The 26,884-nt window shown below is 33.8% G+C and overlaps 1 protein-coding gene across 1 annotated transcript in view; it reads left to right on the top strand.

Annotated features, from left to right (window-relative positions):
• Positions 1 to 26,884, top strand: part of LOC145239871 (superkiller complex protein 2-like) — an 83,745-nt gene that overhangs the window by 16,754 nt on the left and 40,107 nt on the right. The window contains exons 4-10 of the mRNA XM_080103456.1: positions 5,158 to 5,275; positions 7,342 to 7,456; positions 11,398 to 11,472; positions 15,663 to 16,015; positions 20,292 to 20,351; positions 20,562 to 20,705; positions 25,602 to 25,747. Coding sequence (XP_079959582.1) covers positions 5,158 to 5,275; positions 7,342 to 7,456; positions 11,398 to 11,472; positions 15,663 to 16,015; positions 20,292 to 20,351; positions 20,562 to 20,705; positions 25,602 to 25,747 — 1,011 coding nt within the window. The remainder of the gene's footprint in view (positions 1 to 5,157; positions 5,276 to 7,341; positions 7,457 to 11,397; positions 11,473 to 15,662; positions 16,016 to 20,291; positions 20,352 to 20,561; positions 20,706 to 25,601; positions 25,748 to 26,884) is intronic.

The following is a 26,884-nucleotide window of genomic DNA, read 5'->3' as shown; positions in this document are numbered from 1 at the left end:
TTTTTTTCTTCTTTTTAGCTTCACCCCAAACAAGGTACTGGGCCACTTAGTCATGAAGGGCTACTATTTGGAACCAGATTTGCAAGGATACTATGTAGGGAGTTGGGCAGCGACATATCGGTTCACATTACATTTGAATTTCTACGTGTCAATACAGTCAGGGAACAAGGGAGAAAAAGCTATTCAAGTAGAAGGCTTTATGATATCTAAGGATGGCTACAGTGTAGGGGTGAGATTTTCCTGCTTGTCGGGTTTGTCAAGGGTATTGTCATCGAGGGGGTTCTAGTGCTTGGAGTTCGACAGAGCACTTGCTATTGAAATACTTGTAAAACAGGCACAAGGAAGCCACGTTTCGGTGATGAGACAGAGGTTAGAGTTTAGTTGATAGTTCGGGACCTATTAGGTTTGCGACTTTTTTTTTTTTTACCCTGTCTAGGAGCAGATTCACCAGCCCAGATGTGGCAACAATATTTCATGGATGGGCTATAAGAAACTGAGCATCTTTCTAGGTGAGACTTTATTAAGAACATTTTATTCGGTATCAAATTAATTCATTCATTTTGAAGGGCCTAAGAAAAATACTCTCCACAAGGACCCATGGTGCAGTATGGCAGGTCGATTTGCAACTTTTTTCAGAAAATCAATATGGCACTGGTGATGATAGTTGGGATTTGATGTGATAAGAACAGACACCAAGAATTAGATTCCTATCTTGAACAGAAAATTGAGCATTTAATTTTAAAAATCGTGTAGAAAAATCCTTCATTTTCATAGCATTTTACACAACACTGACTTTGAAATTTCGCTATTTTTATAAAAAATCCAATTAAAATTGATATATTTATATGAAATACATTGAAAGAAACATAAATACATGAATTATAATTTTAATTATGAATCACAACTTGCAAAATATCTCAACTTTTACTGCATTGATTAAACAAAAATTGTAAAACAAGCTAATTAGCAACTAAGTCTTTTAAATTTCATAATCTAAAAAGATATGTGGAGATGTATTAAACAATATTGTAATTCTGTAACTTGAAACAGGTTACAGAACCATGTATTTTAATTTTTTATTAAACGCAATAACTGTTATAATAGAACTAAATTGTTCTGTAAAATTTCTTTTCAAGAAAAATGAAGATCTAATTTGCTGGCACAATGACTTTATAATAATGTATCTATGTCTTACTTCCTGCCCATATACAACTTTTTTAGAAAAATCAATCAAATTTGATCAGTGTTTGGCTGCAAACTTGATAGAAGTAATCTTTTTCAGTCTTTTTTTTTTTTTTGAGTTGTTCACTATTTCTGGAAAAAACAACACAAAAAAAAACAATTATTTGAAAACACTTATTTTTTATATTTTTGTGATGAAATATGAATAAAACTGACTATTGTTTGGGTAAATTGAGAAAACTGATAAAATTTAATAGATAAATATTTATTTACCTAATGGACAAAATCGTTTGAATGCCCTCACATCCAATTCATCTGAGTTTATCATTAATATTATGATGTTTTCTGGAAGTAGTGCAAAAACGCTAATATTTGGAACTGTTTAAAACAGTAATTTGAATTTCAGTTAACTGTTTTGTTCTCTGAATCATATTAAAATATACTGTTGGTTAAAAATATTGTTGGTTTTGATCTCAAACCAACTAACTGCATACACTTGGATGATAAATTTGACTAAAATGTTTAATTTATCATTGTGTTTGAGGATAGACACTTCTGGTCCATAAACACATTAACCTCGTCGCTTATGTTAGCCATCTTGCTTGATTCAAGGGCCCAATTTTCTAAGCTGCATATCTTGGTTTAATTTCTTGAGAAATGCCAACAGCATATTCTCAAAAGGTACACTCTGGTCTTCACACTAAAATTATTTGTTTCTTCTTCTGTCAGATAATGATGATCAGAAGGGACACTATTTTTTTAAATTCTACTTGAGGCAAATCTTGATAATTATTGATACAAAGTTTCCCCAAAGGACCAGTAAATGTTGTTAGGCTTTTTCTTGTTCCATCAATTAATTTAAAAATTGCTCTAAATGGCAGTTCTTCTCGTGGAACCTGAAAATTGCAAAAAATACCAATATATTATTTTATTTTCCACAAAAAAGGAACATAATTGCAGATGAATCTATAGAATGGTTTTACCTCCTTGTTAGCAGGACAAGTGCAGACTATGTGCCTTTTTGACAATTTCCTGTCTTGCACTTTACTACAAATTCATCACATCTCAAGTCAGAAAGTTTACAGCTACAAGAAAATATATCAAACAATCTGTCTTGCAGTTCCTTCATTTTTTTCACTTTGGTTGCTGCAAGAGATTTTCTGTCAATCTGTTTGCCCCTCTTATAGCAAAATATATTGACATTCTGTCCTATATAATGTTCCCCTAACAAGGGCAATTGTGGATTAACTACTTGCCAAATACTAATTAATTCATTAGCAATTAACATAGAAATCCCACTATTTTTTAAGTGGGGATAACTGTTTTCGAGGAAATAACTAAACTGGATGACTTATCGTGAAGTTGAAGGTGCTGTTTCATCCAAACGGCAAGGTGGACCAGGAAATTTTGTGAACCATGGGTTAAAACTGAACGTTGTGCTTTTACTGACATTTTAATCTGAAAAGTAAAATAAATAAATGGATTATAACTGAAGGAAACTGTTTTAGGCTATCTTCCAATTTTATATGCAAATTAGTTAGTTATAAGAAATAATGAAAAACTTTGTAGAGTTGAATTAGATGTATTGAAGAGAGAGGACCAAACCAGAGGCATAGTAGTGTTTAGTTTAGACATTTTTAGCAGATTTTAGCTCCTCCTTCGATAACATGAATTTACTCATAAAGAGATTCATTCTTGCTTTAGCTGTGCCATTTTAAACGAGCGTTTAGAGTTTGAAAAACCAGTGCTTGTGCATCTATGTTACCATGCTATTTTTAATATTATTTTCAAGTTAAATTAAATTTTTAGGTGAAAGTACAGAATAGTTATAATGCAACCTCCTATCTTCCCCATGTTAAGAATGGTTATCTAAATAATAAAGTTATTTTAGCACAATAACATAGATGCACAAATAAGGGAAACCTTTAAAGCAATTTCCTTATTTACTCGTAATTATTTAATCTTTGTGAGTTATCTGATTTAAAAACTATAATTTTAGAAGAAAAATACTGCTTAAAAACAATTACTCCCTGAAAATAAAAGAAATAAAAATTTGACACTAATTTTCTGCAAAGTATTTTTTGATTAAGTAGAAAAACTTGAAGATTTACGTGGTTATGTTTTGTAAAGAATGTATCGAATAAAATTGTATGGACTATTTTTTTTTAATATAAAACTGGAGTATTACCATATTTTAATAAAAATTTCAAATAGTTTAATGTGAAATATTAGGTTGGTGAAAAAATAATGTTTTTGACGTTCGTTCAAACGTCAAAAAATGCCATTATTTTTGCACCAACCTAATCGAAAAATAAATTAAAAAAGATAAAACAAATATGTTTAAATTCCCTGCAGACACTTGAAATATAATAATATATATTTTAAACAAATCTTGTTCGTTTTTCCTTTGGAAATAATTAAGCCTAAATCGTAATATTTCAAATTAAATAATAAACAAACGTTAATTTTCAATATCAATAACGAGCGTGTTTTGCAGCGGTGAAATCTGAAATGTTCCCACCCAAAAAAAGTTCCTGAAATGAAAAAAACGAACTTTGGTCGCTATTATTTAAAAAGCATAATTTTGCCTTTACAGTTAATATTTATTTTATTAATTCATTATCCTCACTCATTTTATTTAAAAATGTAGTTTAAAACATATTCTAAATAATGATTCCATTTTCTTAACAGTACGGATTGTTTTGATGACGGAACGTTCTTGACAATTCACCGAAAAACTTTTAATAGCTTCAATTTTTCAGCTTTTAAAGTCATTTCCTCAAGCAAAGACAACGATTTTGAAAAAAGTATTTCGTGTAGGTCTTTTCTATGTCAAACCCCAACTATCATCACCATTGCCTCACCGAGGTTCCAAAATCGATCTGCCCTAGTGGCGCAGTGGTTGGAGTACTTGGAAAAATCAATTGTAAAAGTGATATTCTCTTGAACATTGACGGTTCAATTCTCAGCATGGATGACCAAAAAATACAATTACGAATTACTTAGGACCTCTATCCACTCATGACTGATCGAACAAGAGCATGCTACCCCCGTGAAGTAAATAATGGGTTCCATTCGAAATTCTGTCTAAATTCTCGAGTTTGACAAGATACTCTCTCTTTCTCTATAAAGTTTATCTCTCTCTATATACGGTTTAGTTCTCTCTATCTTTTCTCTCTCCTCTCTTTCTCGTCCATGAGCTTTCTTTTCTCTTTCCTCTTCCACCCTTCATTCACAGTATCTCTGTCTTTTCCTTCTCCTTTTGCTCCCGGCGTCCTCCTCCCCTTTTTTTCTGTTTTGTTTACAAAATGTGAATGAGCAGACGAGAATGCATCTTTTGGCATAAAGAATACACAGTAAATAAAATATAGTGAAAATATATCTCCTCTCGGCTAAAAATCAATAGAATAATAAATTATACATTTTAATAAATGTATCAATATATATATATATATATATATATATATATATATATATATATATATATATATATATATATATATATATATATATGTGTGTGTGTGTTATATAGAAAGTCTTTATGGAAATTTGCCATTTTTAGTTTTTCATATACATACTGATTTTAGAAAAATAGTTTTCTTACTAAAAAAAAAACTTGTTTTTTGGATTAAAACCTGTGTAAAATGGAAAGCTCCAAACCCACCACCGTCAAAAATTTTGAAATTGTAAAATTTCACATAATCACCATTTTTATATCAATAAAAAATATTTTCAGAGTTGTTTTTTTTATAAAATTTAATTTTTATGTACGTCTATTATCTACTGATCACCTCTTTCTTTACATGGCATGCATCAACCAATAAAAAAGAACAAATCACTCCCCCATAATTGAACTGATTAGTGTTTGTTTTTAGTGTTGTTAGTAGTAACATGATTATTTTTCGAAGCAGTAGCAGACAGCTGATACTTTCATAGTCTTGACAAAGACTAATTGCATTTCCATTTCTTTTTTAGGTCCTGGTCTCGTGAAAAATGCCCTGAGAATTTGTTTGAATTAAACATTACACCACTGCAGTCAACTATAGTGGTCGAGCGTAACATGACAACTGGGAAACTTGAAGGATACAGAGAAGTAAGCAACAGTATTTACATTACTTAAACTAGCAAATATATGTGCTCTCCAAGTGCAAATATTTAGTAGTTTTAATAAAAAAAAAGATGTTATAATCATATTATAATTAATCCTTTACTGTCAGAATTTTTTAATGCAATAAATTTTTTAATCATGAAGAAGTACGGAAGTTAGCTTGGATGAACATAAACAAACCCCTCATTCACTTGTTGAACCATGCATAGACCTGTACTTTGAAAACTAGTTGGACTGACAAGCCATAAGAGTAAGAAATATTGTTTTCTTGAAAGGTGACTTGAAAGTAAAATTTGATAGTAAAGGGTTAAGAAAATTTTGCCTGTGAGTTACTTATAAGTTCCAAAACTACTTGTCGGAATTACATCAAATGTAGCATTAAGCATCCCTAAGACCATATGTGTGCCATAGGTAAGTAAAAATGTTAATATTGTAAAATGGTAGCCATTTTGCTTGATTCACAATTTAAAGGCAGAATTTAGAATGTCAATGAATTATAAGATGGAACTGAATTTAGGCTCTGAACCATATAAATTATGAAACAATGCCACTGACTTATGAGGCAATGTCGAATATAGGATCTCAATTACCACTGAATTATGAGGCAAAGCTGAATTTAGGGTCTCAACCACAATAGAATTCAAATATGAAACCAAATTTAGGGTCTTAACCACCACTCTATTATGAGATGTAGCCTAATTTAGGGTCTGAACCTACATCTCAACCGCCATCTCAGTTTTAAGGTTAGTGTTAGATTTAATGAAGAGCATGTTTTCATTCTCATAAAGTAAATTGAAGAAAGTTTTAAAAGAAAGTAAATGTAGACAAGAGAAGATAACTTTTGTACTAATCATGATTTATTCAGATTCAAGTCATTTTTACTTGAAAAGCTTTTAATAGAAACAAACTACTTGTTTGCAATGTAACTTGGAATAATACTGTTCTATACTGAATAACAAATGTGTATAAAAAATAAGAACTAAATTTAATGTAGTTTATGAGGAGTTTGTATGTCAAGAAGCACCAATGTTTTTCTTTTTGTAAATTTGGAGTCGTGCCTAGAAATTCTTTTACAATGATTTTCACGATTAAAATATTTCATAGATTTATTTTGAATTCAAACTGTTCACAGAAAAATCAAAATCATAAATTTTTCTCTGATATGTTTTCTTTTCTTTTTACAATTTTCAATTTTCTGCATTTGTTTTTATAATTTTAATTTTATTAAATTATTAGCCTGGGTACCCAGTGTTGCCCGGGTGTTTGGAGGTGTGTGTGGAGCAAAAAAAAAAAATGATGCAAAGGCAGAAAAGAAAGTGGCGGTGTGTGAAAAGGTGTTGGTTGAGCAAAAAAGAAAAATAGTAGTAAGCAGGTTCGAACCCGTAATGCGCTAGAGGAAAAAGAGGTTGTGATGCCTTTTATGCGACGTTGTGGGCGTGAGGGTTGGATGACTTGCAAAAAATGTCAGCGATAACTCAAATTTTATTTTTAAAATAATAAATTATAATTCAAATTTTATTTTTAAAAATTAATAAAGGATGACATTTAAAAAAAACAACAAAAGTTTCCATTGCTTATTTTGAAGAATTTATTTTCACGTTTGAGATGAAAAATAGTGATTATTAGCATATGACAATTCAATCTGTGAATCCAAACTGAAGTCCGACTGACAAAAAGCAACTCGTAGATATGCAAGGATAGATCTAAGAATCTTTAGTGACAACTTCTCTCTTGGTACACCGTTTCTTTTATAATGGCCTATCAAATCTGCATTGCTAGGTAGAGTGAGATTCTATTAGATTACAGGAGGTAAATACTAGTAGCTGGTGCACCAGTCCACATATGTACAATATTCCATGCATGGGTGAATGCTAGCTTTATGAAGATGTAGGATACTGGCAGGTGTGAGACTTTTTCTAGCCCAGCAAAAGGAACTTACCTTTTTTTTACAGCAGACTTTGCAGTAAAAATGTTCCTTAATACAAAATTCATTTTTAAAATGGTTTATATTTTTTACTGAGATGATCATGAAGTATTTTCATTTCTTTTAGGAACTGGTGAATAACACAATGGCTACATGTCGGAATTCTTTGTCCTTTAAACGACCCCCAGGACCACCATCACAAAATGTGAAAGGAAGTACGACTAATTACCCTTTCTGGCCAGGTAGATAACTGTTTACACCTTTATGAAACTTTATATAAGTACAAAACTTTAAAAAATATGTTAAATGATGGCAACATTTCTTAACATATATTTATAAATTTGTAAAGAAATATTTTTTCACAAATCCTTATTGGAGAATAATCTATTAAATTCACTAAATTAAGAAATAGTAAAGAAAAAAACTTTTATAAACATGGAGACCAGGGAAGAAGAAAGAAAAAAATAAACCTGTTTGAAGTTAATGAGTGAAGAGGTGCTAATAAAAATGCTATGATAGAAAAAATATCTGTGCATGATGTTGCCAAGCTAATCAAAAATTTTTCAATTATTAAACCATTTCTCTCTGATAGGTTCATAAAAGTCGTGGTTGATGGGCAGAAATCAGAAGCTCATAGTATTAATGCTGGAGTCCCTCAGGGGTCCGTCCTGGGTCCAACTCTCTTCCTGATCTACATTGATGACCTTCCAAATTACATCCTTACATTATTCATAGACATTTTTGCTGATGACACTACCATCTATGGCAGCACATCAAAGACTGTAAACGACCAAGTTCTCTCTGATTCTCTCGCCTCTGATCTTGATCAATGGGGAAAAAAGTGGCTGATTATTTTTAATGCATCTAAAACCAAGCTTCTATCTTTACATCATCAATGTTCTGATTCCCGTCTGGCATCAAATGAAATTAATGGCTCTTGTCTTGGGGAGTCTCCATGTTTTGACAAGCTTCTGGGCTTGATCTTTACTCCTGATCTAAAATGGAACATATACATCAAATCCGTTGCGAAGGTCGCTGGAAAAATGGTGGATCCTTCTATCGACCCAGTAAATATCTACCTGCTGATGCAATTCTCTATCTATATAAAAGCCAGGTACGTCTAAGGATGAAGTATTGCTGTCACATCTGGGCAGGAGCTTTAGAAAGACCTTACCCTGCCTTAACAGAGTTCAGAATAGATTTTGTAGCTTAGTGGGAGATGCCGTTTTCTCTTCCCTACAACCTCTTTCTCACAGAGAAGACGTCGCAAGCCTGTCTCTACTTTATCGTTATTTTTGTGGCAAGTGCTTGTCTGAGCTCCAATCTATTGTCCTCCCTCACCAAACATTTACAAGAAACACTCGTTTGGCTGAAAACGCTATCAATAATTTCCCCCACTCTTTATCTGTGCCTAAACATAAACGTAGATTCCATGAACAAAGCTTCTTTCTTAGAACTGCGCACCTATGGAACTCTCTTCCATTTTTTCCAGCTAACTACAATATGGCCGTCTTCGAGTCCAATGTAAACAAGTTTTTGATGAGCCGTTCCCCTTAAGTAATCCAATTTACCAAATTTTCACTTCTAATAATTACTATATTGTCCTTTTGACCACTGTACCCTCTTTAACCGTTATCCTCGAGTGGCCTGTGGGCCTTAATAAGTGGTGATTCCCTTGTAAAAAAAAAAAAAAAGACAGTGAAAACTATTAAATCATATAAATAGTGATGGAATGTTAAGTTTTTAAACAGTCTCAATAAAGGTTTATCTGCATGAAGATGATGATCGTATAAAGATATAGGTCTGCAAATCTTTATAGGGAACAGAGAATGGAAAATAGTTAAATGTTGAATTTTTTTGTTTGTTTGTTTTTAAATATCAAGTTATTTTTTCATAAAGTCTTGTTTTGGTAAAATAAATAGTGATACCAAACAAGATCTCGGTTATAGTCGGCTAATGTACTTCCTAACTTCCAGCATAGCGCTACCGAAAGCAGTGACAAGGCGAATCAGTTATTTTTTTTTTACACCTGTATCTCTCCTGTGTATGTATTCTTTTTTATTACGTTTTTCCGAGCGTTCTTTTTTTTTATTTAATAATCATTGAAAAGTTTTTTTGGCCTTATTTTAATTAAGAATTATTGAAATTTTTTTTTTTTTTTTTTTTAAGAATTTTTGAAAATACTTTTAAAAATCTTTTAAAACTATTTTGGGAATATAATGTATTTAATATATTTTGTTTTATGATGTTTGAAATTTTGTTATTTTGATTTCAATAATTTTATTTTTATACTTTCATAAACATTTATTTTATATATAAATTCAAATAAAAATAATTTATCATATAAATTCAAATAAAAAACTTATTTTAAAAATTTCATAAACATATTTCTATAATAATAAAATGCCGAAAAAAAAAAAGAAGAAAAGCAAAACAAATTCTAAGTAAATACATAACCGGACAATGGTGAGTCAGGACAGCAAGTATGAGGGGCGTGCAATAAGTAATGCCCCTGACCCACTTCCCATGGTAGTAGAGCAACGAAACTTGGCACAGTTATTCGTCTTTCTCTACATAGGAACCACCCAGAGTTATGCATTTCTCCCATCGTTTGATGCAGCTCTGGAGACCGTTTTTGTAGAACACCCCAGGTTGGTCCTCCAACCATGATGTGACTTCAGAAATCAAGGCTGCATCATCTGGGAAACGCTTTCCTTTCAAAAACAACTTCATGGCTGGGAAGAGGTGAAAATCAGAGGGTGCATGGTCAGGAGAGTAGGGAGGATGGGGAAGGATTTCATAACCAAACGTCTGTGCTTCTGATCTGGCGACATGCGAGTTGTGGACTAGAGCATTGTCCTGCAGGAGGAGGGTACCTTTGCTGATGTTACCCCGTCTCTTGATTTTGATAGCTTCCCTTAATTTCCTCAAAAGTGAAGCATAATAGGCTTTTGTAATTGTGGTACCCTTTGCCAGGAAATCTGTCATCACTACTCCGTCCTGGTCCCAGAAGACTGTGAGCATGACCTTGCCAGCAGAGGGCTGCACCCTTGCCTTCTTTGGAGGTGGTGAGTTCAAGTGCTTCCACTACATTGACTGGGCTTTGGTCTCTGGATCAAAGTGATGGACCCAGGTCTCATCCTGTGTAATCAGTCTTTTGAAAAACTTTAACTCATCTTCTTGGCACATCTTCAAATTCATCCTCGAGCACTTGACACGTTCTCACTTCTGGAATGGTGTGAGCAACCTGAGAATCCATCTGGCAGACACCTTATGCATATGCAAATGGTCATGAATGATAGTTTCCACAGACCCTGTACTAATCTTGACATCTTGAGCTATTTGGCGAATAGTAATGCGCCGATCTTCCAAAATGGCAGCCTCAACTTGACGGACAGATGCCTCATCAATGGCAGAAGGGGAGGGGGGGCGACCAGGTCTGGGAGCTGTTTCCACAGACTTCTGGTCATGTTTGAATTTACTATGCCAGCATTTTACAAGGTTATATGATGGGGCATTATCACCATAAGTTTCTTTCATTTCATCAAAAGTCTCCTGTGGTGTGCGTCCTTTCAAATACAAAAACCAGATCAATGCTCAACATTCAACAGGCTCTATTTCAGTTCAAACACCTGTAAAACAGAAACCACAATTAGTTCAGAGCTGTAATTTGCCACATAACCCGTAGAGATATAAATCATTGCACATGCAAAATTTCAGCTAGATCAGACAACTAGAAATGGGTCAGGGGCATTACTTATTGCACACCCCTCGTATATGTATTATTCATTGTATTTTAATTCTAAAGAGTTAGGGTGTATTCCTTTCTTTTCCTTTTTTCGTTTTTTAGGCTCTAAATTTAATATTTCTAAATGAACAAACTTTAAAGAATGCAATTAAGGAATGTTCTACCTAAAATTCCCAAAACAAGTATAATGGTGATTGTCTTTTAAATAATAGTACAGAACTTTTGAAGCAAAGAGGTCATCATGTGTCTGCTTTTTGAGTCTGAGTCAATCAATTTGAACACTCCAATGTTGTAAAGTTAAATTTCAAAAGCAATGAACTTTTTCTAAAACTTCCTCACTGATTCCATAGCCCTATGCTAGGGATTCTTTTTTCCTTGAGGTGGCGGTATCTGCTGTCTTGTAAAAAGTTCTAAAATGTGTTCTTTCTTTTTCAGGTGGAATGGATGAGGTGACTGACTGTGACACTCTTTTATCTGCTGATAAGCAAGTCAACATTGATTTTGAAAATGGTGAGTATTTTTCTAATTGGAACCTGTGATCTGATTTTATATGATTGTTTTACCATTTCATGAATGACTTCAATTGTTCCTAACTGTTGCCATTTTGCTTGTGCCACCTGCCAGGTTCAGATTATCATCAACTGATCTCCATGTCCTAAGCAGTCTATTTTGGGGCCTCGATATCAGTGTGAGGCAGACTTCGAAGTGTTTCAGTGTACCAGTTGTGACATTGATGTGTAATATACCTTCTTATGAAGGCATATAGAACGAGTCTGACAATTTTCTCCATCCAGTTTGAAAATAAAATGTGAAAAAAATATGAACCGTTCGGCCAGCCAGAATGAGTTACTGAAAGATGTTTGAATTTATTTAAGTAAGAACCAAATTGACAGGTGCCCGGACGGAAGTCGTCGAGCGTTACGACGACGATGATGTAAGCAATAGCTATCCAGCAAATGAGGTTAATGACCAGGTTTGTTTGTTATAAGCGAAGTAAAAAAAGAAAACATAAAAACGAACATTAAAACTTAATGGGGGGGGGGTAATAAAAAAAAACATAAAAAAAACTAACGTAAGGCTAACAAACGATGTTAAATGTAAAAATCGAAAAAACAAAAAAGAAAACAGAAAAACGAACGTTAAAACCAAAAAAAACATGTGAAAAATGGTTTAAATAAGCCTGTTTCAATATTAAAATTTAAAAAATCGGTGGGTACCCGGGTGTTTTTGGGTGTCGCTAAGAATAAGCGAAGTAAAAAAAATAACAGAAAAACGAACGTTACGTGAAAAATGGCTTAAATAACACTGGTTCAATATTTAAATTTAAAAAATCGAAAAAAAAAAACATCTCACACCACGATTCAAACCCAAAACGTTTAGATAACGAACCAATGCGCTAACCAACTGAGCTAACATGACATACATGAAATTTAGTCAGTTCCTCAACTATTTAAAGTAAATCAAGTCATGACGTCATCTGACACATGCGTAGAACCGGTCGTCGTCACGAGAGGACCGCTTTTGTTGACCCCCCCCCTGTCGAAAATTGTCGATTTCCGAGTGAAAAAATTAACATTTTTGTCCAATTCTTCGATATTTTTCGTGTGAAGGATGGAGCTTCAATATGATACCGAGTTTGTGAATTTTTGTTGTGTCTGTCGAAAGTTTTTAGCGGACACACAAACGCACATACAACATACAAACATACATACATACACACATTTTCGCTTTTATATATATATAGATTCTTTCGACACCTGCAATAATTTATGTTTCCATTGGAGTCAGATTTTGACAATTGTTGTAAATGGAACTAATTGCATATGCTACATGTAGCACCAGCAGGTTGGTGCATCTTTTGTGACACCGTTTACTGCATGTTCTGCATTTGATGGAGTTGGAGCCAGTTCCAAGCTTGCAAATGTGGGTCAGATATTATATCTTGAGCGTCAGATATCATATACTTCATCTTTAATCCTAAAGCCACCTTTTTCAAGCACTGATTTCTACCTAGTAAATGCTGTACTCGCTCCTGTCAGTCTCACTGGTTACATTAATAACAATATCATCTGCCTAGAGAATCTCTCAACAGAGCACCATTTCCACAGGTTTTTGTCAGCTCATCATAAATAAGAGCTAAGTATTAAGCTCTGGTGACTGTTAGCAGAGTCGAAATGTAGATCCAATATCGAATCTCTAATGAGACAGTTAATATCATCGAAACATAGATTGATATAGGTAAGGCCTTTCTGATATTTATGTAATTTGACTTATAAAACTTCATATTGTATTTAGCACTTTTGAAAGAATATTGTTTATTTTTCGTTTAGTACGTTTGAACATATCTTTTTTCGCCTTATACAGGGTGGCTCACTTAAAAGTACTCCATAAAATGTAGTAGAGAGAAGGAACATTCTTTTATTGTTTAAATTATCTGTAGCGTTATAAAAGATGCTGGAAGTACCCCCCCCATAGACACCTATGCATTTCTGGGCACGTTTAACAACGTTTGCAGATACTGCCTGTAGATCTTCTCTGATTATTCTTCTGATAGCATTGGCTATGTTCTCCTTTAGTTGGTCTAGATTGTGAGGATTATTTGCATAAACTTTTTGTTTTAAAGTTTCCCAAAGATAAAAATCACATGGTGACAAATCCAGGGAACGTGGTGGCCATAACCCTTTGCTTATTGTTCTCTCTTCCGTAAACATGCCATGAACTCGTGTCAGTGATCTGTGAGATGTGTGGCTGGGCCACCCTGTAGTTCTCTCTGAAAATATTAGTTTTGTCGTGAAGGCTGAGGCTTCAAATGATTCATGGTGAGGGTAAGGGAGTTAGATGATTTTTGTTTCCCTTCCACATGCACACAAACTTGACACAAATGCACCCGACCAATTCGACAATCAGATAAATCCTATCCATTCACTATGAACTTTCCCCAGATGCCAATGAGTTATTTTTTTACTGTAATAATAGCTTCCTTTATCAAACTGCTAGTTTTTGGTATTCCCTCCCTGCTCCCTTGGCTCTATTGGCATGCAGAAATTTAAATGTAATGTAAACAAACATCTTGTTGCTGATTTCCTCACTTAGGATGTCCCCTAATCCTCAATATTAGCTATGTGTTTTGTTTGGAGTGAATTAAAGTTAAAAAAAAAAAAAAAAAAAATTGATGCACGGATTGACAGGATTTTACAGGTTTATAGCGATTTTTATCAATGTTTTTCCAAGTGATCTTACTCTCCGCCCCGAAAAAATGCTATGAATAGATTAGCACAGGGTGAGAGTCATGTGAAAGTGAATTATGAAAGAGAGGTGGGAGGTATGTATAGGGTAATCATCTAAAAATCAATGACCACATTGCGTCCAGCACCGGCTTGAACTTTTTGGACATCTGTAGGTTCACCACAGCTTCAGGCTGATTGTTCTATGGCCTAGCAACCTAAATTGGAAAAGAAGACTTCCAACAATCAAAATCATCTCTCGTATAGCTTTTGTTAGTTTTCACTGAGTCCATTCTGCAGAGCTGGTGTGTGGTCATGCAGCACACTATAAGTGTTACACATGATGTTAAAGATGAAGATGAAATTGCCACACAGCACCCCCACCCCACCTTCTGCTCTAGTATTGAGGGCTTCTAATCATTGTTCATCGGATTTTGTGTGGAACCTGTGAACCATCTGCATTGCCAACCTCCAGAATGAGATAGGATGATGAAGCTGTATACGAGAATGTGTCTCACTAGAGACACATACAACAGAAGGAAGATGTTGGTTGTCACAATGAGAAATAAATCCCAGATAAGAAAGAGCACGCTATAAATCTTATTTGCTGTATGTAATATTTCTAATTGCATTTAAACAATTTTTTTTACTGAAAAATAATTTTTTGTGTGTGTGATATTTGAATATACATTAAAATCCGTCAAATTTGTTTTTTATTAAATATATCATTTTGTTTTCTTTTGTTTAGTTAAATATACTATGCTGAAATGGAATACTTTTTCCTCACAATATATCAAATACAGTAAATGTTATATAATAGATGTCCTGGGAAGAGAGCTCAACATAAGAAACCTTACATCTTTTTATTTTTTTGGAATCCTTTGAGATGAGACTCCATAATTTGTGGTGCAGTGGATAGAGGCATAAAGTCTCTACGATTCTAGGTGAGCATTTTCTGAAGATAGCTGTTTCAATCCTTCCCAAAGAAGGCCAGAGGATTAGTGGCCTTTAGTGGTGAAACAACAACTACCGAAGGCAGTAATTACTATGGATAGTTACAAGACTTGGTATTCCTATCCTGTCATGGTCAACCACCTGAAGAAGGCCAGAGAATGATTTGGCCGAAATGTGGTGAAACAGCAACAACTATGAAGATGAGGATAATAGTCCGCAATAAAACGAATACATAGACGACCTTATACCAAACTAGGACATACAAACATTGAATACAATGAGGTTTACTTGTAGACTGTATACCAAGATGAGGTTATGGGGTACTCAAAGAAAATGGGTGGAAATGAAGTAAGGTATAGGGGAACACATTATTAGGTGGAAAAGGAAGAGAAAAAATTTGGAACACTCTCTTTTCTTTTGCCATGAAACAAAATAGACACAGGCCAGTCTTCTCTATCTTGAGAACTCAACAAGAATTTATATTTTTACACGTATATAACATTGTAATATTGATCTTTCTAGATCTGCTTTTCTCTGCCCCTGGCATGAAAACTGGATTGAACTATGATGCAGACGTACCTGTGCAAGTACCAGCACCAGATTCTGATGAGCCCCTTTTGGAAGAGACCGATTTGCCACAAACAGAAGCACTTGTGGTTGCAGAATCCCAACCGCCCCCTGCATCTGAAGAAAAAAATTCCAATATTCCTGACGAGAAGACTGAACCAACCAAAGAAAATGACACCACAACAGTGACACCTGAGACAACAAGTCAATTTCTAAAGTTGTCTGATTTGCTGTCCGATGACACAGATCTTGTGTCCGATGAGCAATTCACTTTCTTGAAGCCACAAGAGGAAAAAGTCGGACAAGAGGTAAGTTGTCAATTTCTTCAAACAATCATTAATATGTATGACGGATGTCGTTACTATAATAACTATATAATAACCTATACAAAAGTCAGATATGTCGTAAGATGAAGCACTGCTGACAAATCTTGGAAGGTGCCATTCACAACACTCTTTTTTTTTGTCCTAACAAAATACAAAATTAACTTCACGTAGTGGAATGAGGCTGCAAATGGATGGTAACTAAGCTGCTCTCCTTTAACAATTACAAGATGCCTCCCCAACCACTGATATCCATGACAAATAACACCTTACCTGAGAATTCTTCCTTCCAACTCTTCAGCTTAACATTCACAGGAAATATGAACTGGAACAAATACATTGAGGACATTGCAAATGTTGCTGCAAAGGATTCCCTCTATCAAGCTAGAAGATTACTCACATCTGAAAGTATCCTGTACTGCTTCAAGACCACCATTCGCATGAAGTATTATTGCCACATCTTGGCTAGTGCATCTACCACTAGTCTTTCCCTCTTGGATAGGGTCCAAAAAAGATTTTCCAATCTAATAGGTTCCGCTTTGTCAACTCTCCAACCCGTCTCATCATCGCAATGTTGCATCTCTGTGCCTGTTTTACAAATATTTTTAATGGAATGTGTTCTGATGAACTTGTTGTACTTGTGCCCTCTCGACATATCCCCGACAAACCCACTTAGCAACAAAATCTCACCCCTTTACTGTTGAGGTCCCTAAATGCCAGAAAACTTTCTATTCTAATAGTTTCTTCCAAAGTCTAGTTTGCTAGAATGTGGAATTCCCTTCCTGCTACCTGCTTCTCTGACTGTACTGATATGTAGAAGTTTAAATGTAATGTAAACCAAAATCTTGTTAATCTTTCCTAGGCATGGTCCCAAATAGTAGCCCCTTATGTCCAAGTGACAATATGCCTTGTAAGGGGTGAATGTGAGTAAAAAAAAAAATGAAAAACAATTTAGTGGGAGATGATCTTTTCTGTTCTTTATAGTCCATTTCTCACAGAAGAGACACACTGCTAGCCTTTCTCTATTAGTATTTCTATGAAAGGTGCTTTTTTACCTAATCACTTGAATTAAAGTTAAACATACAAAAGTCAAGTATCATGATTCAATTGTGCTATAAAAAGAAACTTGCATTTTAAATGCGCCCCTGTCTTATAAAAGAATCTATAGTTGATTTTATAAGCTGAACCTTTTGGCCTGTGCAGTGATAAAACTTCTCAAATGCACTTGTGATGTTAGGTTGTATGTGGAAGGTGTTAACTTTGGTCAAAATCAGACTTTCTTTCTTTAATTAGATTGTTTCGATTATCAATTTTCATTACTTATCAAAAGCATTCCAATATAAAACCTATGTAAGAACACTCACACACATCAAGTGCATTTCTGTGAAATTTAAAAAAAAAAACTCAGCCCAGCTGTTTTAGAGTCCATAAAACTCAGCCCAGCTGTTTTAGAGTCCATAGGGAACAAACTCTGATGGACACACACACACACACACACACACAAAGTTCTCTTTAGCAGATAGATAGCTGTGGCTACAGTAAAAACTTGTCAAGTCAGCTTGTCAGTTTCGTTAAATATTGGCAAAAGTCTACATTTTCAGAGTGCAATTATTTATCTGTTGCTTTTCCTACTGCATTCTAGCTTTTTTATTTAACATGTTTCTTCCTTATCAAATATGGATGGCACATTGGCCACAGTGGCACAAAGCGATTTTCTCCATGAAACTTTATCATTTATGTTGGTTTCAATGTGCCATTGTTTGAGGTTGATCTTTTTCTAATCTTCTAAATCTTTTGTGGTCTTTCTTTTCTCCACTTATCCTCAATTGGGATGCGTGTATTTCTGTCTATCCAACCAGAGTTTCATTCAACATTTCCATACAACACAAAACGATGGGTGATTGGCATGATTTTTTTAATCTGATGCGTTACCATCAGAAATTCCTTAACACAGTTCTTGGAAATGCCATACTTATCCGAACAATTGCAGAAAACATGTAACGATAGCATATACACAAGAATATCCTGGTAGTGTGACCAGACGTGTGTGGCCTCAACAAACCGCCAACCCCCAACGTCATGTGTGCCGTGGTATTTTTCATTCACTGTGTTTCTTATGGCCTGAATGTCACTGAGAACACACGTGGGGCCACAAGAATAAATATTGAAACAAAATAAACATGAAAAACACAATGCCAATGTTTCACATATATTTGACAGTTGGACTTGAGAGTGTGTTCTATCAATGTTACGTTCATCTGTTAGTCACAATCTGGCTCTATCTCTGTTTCACAGTCAACTCTAAAAACTGTACAACCATTGTCATTATCAGCTCCCATCCGCCGCGAATGGCATCTAGTTGTCAACTGTCTTCTCTGCATCAGTATCTGAAGTTGCCCCCACCACCGGCTACCCGGAAGCTGCCCTTCCCTTATAGTCTGTAGGCTTATATTGTCATTGCCAAATATAAAAGCACTTAGTGACTCATGGGTCACCTTCATAGTATCACAGTAGTATTTTAGAATCCTGTATTTCGATTATAACAAGGGAGAACGTTGGCAGTTCTGTAGTCTCTCTTGGTTAAAACTTTTGTATCCTTCATTTAAAATGTTGTTGGAAAATATACATTTACTTTTAAAAATAACATTTAAAAATAAATAAAAACTTTAAAAGATATTGTAGTCAATGCATTGTGCATAGTTTGTAAGAAAAGAAATTTTATAAGGTGATGCCAATGTAATTTTGATTAATGTCACCGGCACTTGTTTACATTGGTGATCTCTTAAACCAACACACTTCAGGCGAAATCATTACATATTTACATCTCATGGCGAAATTAGTATAAATTAAAATAAATTATAAAATATGATCCAGTAGGAAATAATTACAAGTAAAAATAGAATTTATTGAATTATCGAGTTTTATCATATGTTTTAATGTAAAAGAGTTGTGCAACCAATTCAGTATGACAAACTAGGGAGATAGCCCTTGACTTAAATTAGCAGATTAAGGGTCCGCCATTTTTAAACCAATGCTTTTCGGAATGTAATTGTGGATGATTTTTTATTAAAAATTCATCTTCTACTGGATCATTTTTCATAATTTTTTGAATTTATACCAATTTCACATAACACATAAAAGTACATAATGTTTTCACCTGAAATGTGTTGGTTTAAAAGCTCACTAATGTAAATAAGCACAAAGACACATTTAATACTGGGCAATGGTAAATAGATGAAATAACAATATTGAAGAATTCAATAATTTTTTTACGAACATGGTGTATCAAAACTGAATATGGCATAATCACGTTGATACACCGGTTCCCACTGGATCACCGAAGTTAAGCAATGTTGAAGCTGGTCAGTACTAAATGGGTGACCATTTGGGACATCCAGGTGCTGTATCTGTTCTCCGCTTATCTCGGCATTGTTTCCAGTCGTCCTGGTCTTCTCCTTGCCACTGGACCCAAACAGTGTCGATTCAGGAGAGGTGTGGTTAGGGATTGCGCGACCCTTGCCTCACAATTAACACGCGCAACTGCCCGTACATGGGTATCCTTTGTCTTTCAAGACTGAACGGAAGCATCGATAGTGTATCAAAACTAGATAGTTATGATATGGTTAATTTTTTATTATTATTCATTTTTTATATAGGTAAATTTTCGAAATATCACGTCTTTAAAATCTACACTCAATTTAGAGAGTGTTTTCATATGGAAACCAAGGGCCAGAATCTGGGAAATTACGCGTTGTATTTTTGTAGCAATTTTGCAGATTAATATTTTTATTATTTAATTATTAATGGTTGTTGTTATTTTTATCACTATGAAGTTTCCTCTTGTCCATTTTATTTTATACTTAAGTTAATGCATTAATGTTAGTAATTAGCTAAGAGTACATAATTAGTCTGTATTAAATTATATTATCTCCCTTGGCCTGGAAGATTTTAAACATCAGTAATCTATTCCAAAAACTTCTTTTTTGAAAATTTCTGTGATATTCAATTTTAAAACTTATATTTCTTTATTGAATAAATGTTAAAAATATCACGAGAATTTGTTACTTCTCTTTTGCTGATTAAAACCAATTGCTTATAAAAATGTAGCTTCGTCATATTATAGATTTGGGATTGGACATGAGCTTCTTGCCTACTAGTAATACGGATAAGTTCTTTTGTAAAAATCTATAAAAACATTCTCATATTTCCTAATAAAAATGTCTGTAGCAATACATTTTTTTGTTTTTCCATTTTTTTACAGGTTAACCAAGACGCTGGATACAAAATTCATAAAAGTGAAAGTCTTGAGGAACTTGTTAAAGTGAGTAAAAAAACGTGTTTTATGCAGCACGCACTGATTTTGATTCAATATTTTTTGTTTTCTTTTCAGTCACTTTAAAGAGTTCGATTATTTGTTGGGAAATTAAGCTCTAATGAAATGTTTTAATCTGTTACAATATCAGTAAATATATAATTATAACAATTTATAAGGATACATGTATGTATATATATATTTTTTTTTTTCACTTAGGTGAAAGAAAAGAAAGAGATCCCAGCCAGCAAAACTGAACCTGTAGCCCCAACTGCTGAAACAAAGGAAGAATGGGCTGAAATGGTTGATGTCAATACACCTGTTGATGATTTCTATAAAAGGATACCAGTTATGGCACATAAGGTTGGATTTCATTAGTTATAATCAGGAAGATCCAGCATTACCCAGGATTGATTAAGGAATCCTATGCCCCTTTTACATCCAACCCATAGTATCATATATTACTGTTATGGCTAATGGTTAATGAAAAATAATGTGGACATAGATATTAAGTCAAATATTATATTTGTGGTGAAACATAGGATTGTGGCGAGAGTACTTTTTCTTGCACTTACTCTAACTCATTCAGTAACTCACTTGTGGCTACCTTACCTGTTCTGAGGTGGTAGCCATATTTATTAGGTGTGGATGAGTTCATTTATGGGCAGTTCTACCCAACACCTACCTCACAAGCCTTTTACTATGTAAAAGAGTTTCTTATTTCTCTTTAATATCTTCTCTTTCTGAAAATAATTGTGCAGGATTTGGTAAATTTCTGCTTTCTCCCCAACCTTTGTTGTTTGTGCGTACATTGAGGGGGATTGAGGTCAAGTGTATCATAAACTATCTTGATGGGTTCTTCCACTTCATTCTGTGTGTAATAGGATCCATTTCATGGGGTTTTTTTTTTTCAATTGGTTAATATGTCCATATTATTATTCATCTGACTACTGTCCTCATCTTGAGTGTGATTTTCACAACATTTCGGTCGATGTAACCTCCAACCTTCTTCAGGTGTATCTTGTCGAACTCACAGGACCCATGGCACAGTGGTTAGAGTACTTGGAAAAATCAATTGTAAAAGTGATATTCTCCTGAAGGTTGAAGGTTCAATCCTCAGTGTGGGCAACCGAAAAAATACATTTGCTAATTACTTAGGACCTCTATCCAGTCATGGCTGATGGAACAAGAGCATGCTACCCCCATGAAGTGAATAAAGGATTCCGCTTGAAATTCTGTTCAAATTCCCGAGTTCGACAGAAACATTCCCAAGTTCGACAAGATACACCTGAAGAAGGTCGGAGCTTATTATGTTGACCAAAAGTAGTTGCTAGTCTAGCTGCATTGATGGGTTGTGATACAGTGAAACAGTACTGTATGTGGATGACTATATATCATTTTGGACCATTTGGAACTTACCTGTTGGATTGGAAATTTTTAATTCGACCGTGTTTGGATTTTACCATTCTTGGATTTTTTTACCCTTCACCGGACTATCCATTCATGTGAAATCTTTTTAGCATTTTTCTTTTACCTCCTATTCCCCTTACCTCACCCTTTTTTTAACCAAGTAAGATCTGTGACTTACTTGTAGTTTCATTAAATACTTTTACATGCAAAATCCGATCCCGCATTTTGCTAATTCCTGCCCTCTGATGAGAAGGAGAGTATTTCTTCGAAACTCTGCGGATTAAGGACTATCCACTTATCTTGTGCTTCCTTTTTAAAATTAAATATGTTTTTAACTCTTTTTCAAGATGTTTTATTAATCATTTGTTTATATATATATATATATATATATATATATATATATATATATATATATATATATATATATAGTCTTTGACGTTTTTAACATTTGAAACCATACAAAAAATTACTTTTTATCATTCGTTAAAAAAACATCTAGTCAGTAAGTCATTTAATCACCTGCAATCACTGCATCAACTCTCTCGAATTTACTATAATACCAATTTTTTTATTTTTCAAGGGATCATCAGTTGTTTACCATGAAACACTGTTTCGGGGATTTATATATATATATATATATATATATATATATATATATATATATATATATATTAGTGATGGGACAATACGAATATTTTTTCTGATTCTGATACAATTACTAATTCCCTACTAAATTCTTGATTCCAATTCTTCATAAATCTCTAAATATTTAACTATAAAGTTATTTTCCCCTGATTCCCGTAAAAACACACGTTAAATGTGCCTTTATTTTCTCAAACGTAAAAACACACGTTAAATGTGCCTTTATTTTCTCAAATGTAAAAACACACATTTGTGTGGATGATCTACAGCTTTTAGCTTTGCTGGTAGTTTAGAATAAATATTTATTATTTTATTATTACTACCAGTAATGGAAAATTTTGTTTTAAACAAAATCAAATATTAAAAAAAGAAAAAATAACTAAAAGAATCGTTTTTGGCATCAGAAAATAGGCACAAATTTTTTCTGATACTGATTAATTGTCCTGACATATATATATATATATATATATATATATATATATATATATATATATATATCAAATAATTTTGAAATGCTCCACCAAAGGAAAAGTCAGAACACTGAGAGAGAGAGAGAAAGAGAGAGAGAGAGAGCGTCAGGAATCAGTTCACTGTGCACTGGCTATCCCACAAACATAAGAAGAAAGGAAATTTTGTGTAGCTATCTTGTAGTCCGAAGAGAAATTCAACAATTTTCAAGTCGACACATGATCCATTGGTGCTGTCTGTATGAAATCTTTTCCAGAACAAATTTGATTTCATCATATTTTTCTTTGAGAGTAGTTGAATGGCCAAGAGGAACTGATCCATATAAGTTGTCATTGTGAAGAAGAACACATTTTAAACTTATTTTGGAACTGCCTATAAAAGGTGCCAATTTTGAGAATAATACTGTTTGACACGAAGCTGCTGCAGCAGGCCAGCAGTGTTGTTACAATATACTATGTCATTTTCCTGAGTGAAATAAGGCAAGAATAAACCATGATGTTTTCTATAGAAGGTTCCAGACTGTAGTAGATGTTTTATTTTAGTCTTGAAGCTAAAAATTCAGAAGATTTTTTAAAAAGGTGAAAGTGTTCAACTGAGCTTCAATCTATGGTCCCCCCTCGCCAAACTTTCACAAGAAACACTCGTCTAGCTGTAAACACTATCAATAATTTCCCCCACTCTTTATCTGTGCCTAAACCTAAACATAGATTCCATGAACAAAGCTTCTTTCTTAGAACTGCACGCCTGTGGAATTGTCTTCCGTTTTCCTGCTTTCCGGCTGACTACAATATGGTTGTGTTCAAGTCTAAGGTAAATAAGTTCTTGATGAGCCGTTCCATATAAGTTATTAAATTTACCAAATTTTCATTACTAATGATTACTATATTGACCAACTTCTACTGTACACTCTTTAACCCTTATCCTTGAGTGGCCTCTGGGCCTTGATAATGTGGTGATGCCTTTGTAAAAAAAAAAAAAAAAAAAAAAAAAGGTTGAGATCTCTAGTCTTCTTCAGAACCAGGTAATTCCAATTTGGGCAAGCCTTTAAACACTGGAACAGGAATTTCATTGCAGACTTAAGGTTTGGATAAACCAATGAATTCCTGTTGATTCCCTTTGTTTTGACTGCACAGAAATAGCAGTCATCGAAATGGTTTTTCTGTTGGAATACCGAAGCAGAGTGATTTTCTATCCTTTTTTATCCACTGTCAAAGATGCTCAACACATTGCTTGAATACAATATTGGGTGGCCATGCTCTATCTTGATCACCCAGCATTACTTTGAAGTAAGCAATGAAAGCACGGTTCACAAATTCATTGATCTGTTTCCTGTTGGGTTACAACGTATATTCCTCGCAAATATAGCAAAACATATTTAGATTGTGTAAACAACGTCGCCTAGGAGATGATGTAGCCATGCTTAATTTTTGCTCCAAAAATATGCAATGAAAGTAAAATAATGCAGCTTAATTATTTTCTGTCTGACTTATAAATGAAAAAAAAACATTAAAAAGAATAAACCTTATTTTGACCCAGAAGTCAACAAAAATATGCCACGATCGGTAGGCTTATTTAGTATTCAATGTCCACTTCTTACCTACTACATAGCTCATTGTATAGCAAATTTGACTTTTAAGGTTTTTGATGTCAAAATCAATTAACATACATCACAATAACAACCTACAATTGTGATTATGAAGCTAGAATGTATGTAGAAACATGCCTAATGTATTGTTGCCGCATGCACCTACACTTCAGTCAGATAAACTTTTCTAAAAACTAACAACTCTGAAGACTAGTACATAATCCACAGATATATTTAAATGGAAAAAGTAAAAACTGAAAGAGAAAAGATGACAGGTATGAGAAAGTAAAAACAATAACAAACAAATGTAGAAAAATGAAGGAGTTAAAAACATCGAAATACTGAATAAGTTCATAAAAAAATGGAACGTGAAATGTCACATTTTATGACAAAGTAAACAAATACATTGTCCAGAAGAAGAAATGAGTAAAATTTACCGTTAGGCATGCTGTGTCACCAGTGGTTGCAAATAGGAAGTAAAGACCAACCGGAAGAGGAAATTAAGAAAGTAACATTTTAGTTAATAGTAATTTAAAGGGAGATTATGAGTTCAAAACAGGGAGACAGAACACATAATTTTAGATAAAAAATGGTTTAAAATAGCAAATATCTCAACAACTTAACCTGAGGAGAAAAATTAATATGATTTTCGGAATCAGCACCTCCAAATTAGTCTAAACCAGCTTAGAAACCTTGGGCACTAAAAAAATGTGTTGGCCAGTGTAATCATTTATATTAAAGTTAAACTTGATAAATTTAGCTTTAAAATCGTGTCACTTTCATTTAAGATATAAAATAAGATTGAATTAAAATTTGTCCAAGACTTCTGGAACACCCTGTACTATATATATGAGTGTGTGTGTGTGTGTATGTATATATATATATATATATATATATATATATATATCAAAGAGAAAGAGATAGGTGATGTGCTAATGTATTGGTAGCAGTGAGGTCTGTTTCTGTGCATGATATATATAAATGTTTTTTTCATAGACTTGCATTGTATTATTATTAATGTTGAATATATTTCTTTTATTTTGTTTATAAATAAATTCTATAAAACTTTTTTCTGAATATATATATATATATATATATATATATATATATATATATATATATATAATTGATTTTATTTATTCTCCACTTTGTAGTGGCCATTTGAGTTGGATACATTCCAGAAACAAGCCATATTACATCTTGAGAATCATGAAAGTGTGTTTGTTGCTGCCCACACCTCAGCTGGTAAGACGGTTATTGCTGAATATGCTATTGCTTCCTCACTCCGACACTTAACAAGGTGAGAGTTACTAAAGCCACCATTTGTTTTAATCAAGTGTGTATATATTGTTACGATCATGCCCCACGTTGGAACTACGTGAGAGTCACTAAAACTACCATTTCTTTTAGTCAAGTGTATATGGCTCAAAATTTTAAACAAAAATCTTTGTTTACAATGCTCACATTGTTGATGACGACGACAATGATGATGATTCATCTTACAAATTATTTTAAAAAACAAACAAATGAATGAATCCATAAAGACATATTTTACACTATATATTACACATTTTGCATTGTAATCGACTTGAATCTGAAATGTATTTGATAGGTTAGAATCCAATTTCAGACTGAAATTTTCTCAAAGCAATGAGAGTGAAGTGTTTGCAGCCTCATAAATGCTAAAACTGAATAATGTTGTTGATGATGATGGAGCACAGTCAAGCACCTACAATGGAAATAATGATGCAATAGAGAAAGACTAGTAACTTTTCTTCTTTGAGAAAAAGACTGTAGGAAAGCGAAGAGACCATTTCCTATTAGATTTACAAGTCAGTTTTGTACTCTAACAAGGCAGGAAAAGGTGCTCTGAACAGTATTCCATCATAGGATGCATCTGACTCTTATGCATGTAGAGGATTGTGTCAAGCAATTCTCTACTTGTATAAGAGCCAAGTACGTCCTAGGATGGAGTACTGTTGCCACATTTGGGCAGGAGCTGCTAGAAGCACCTTATCCTGCCTTCATAGAGTTCACAATTGACTTTGTAGCCTAGTAGAGGATGCCGTTTTCTCTTCCATGCAACCTCTTTTCCACAGAAGAATGTTGTGAGCCTGTCTGCTTTATTGTTATTTTCATGGCAAGTGCTCATCTGAGCTCGTCTAGCTGAAATCACTTTCAATAATTTCCCCCACTCTTTATCTGTGCCTAAACCTTAACATAGATTCCATAAAGAAAGCATCTTTCTTAGAACTGCATGCCTGTGGACTCTTTTCTGTTTTCCGCTGACTACTATATGATCATCTTCAAGTCCAATGTAAACAAGTTCTTGATGAGCCATCTCCTTAAGTAATCCAACTTACCAAATTTCGACTAATAACGATTACTACGATATTGTTCCATTGACTACCATACACTCGTTAAGCCTTATCCTTGA

The sequence above is a fragment of the Euprymna scolopes genome, chromosome 19 (genome assembly GCF_053919585.1).
Source record: "Euprymna scolopes isolate OS-2025 chromosome 19, ASM5391958v1, whole genome shotgun sequence".
Classification (NCBI taxonomy): domain Eukaryota; kingdom Metazoa; phylum Mollusca; class Cephalopoda; order Sepiida; family Sepiolidae; genus Euprymna; species Euprymna scolopes.
This window is presented reverse-complemented; position numbering and strand designations above follow the sequence as displayed.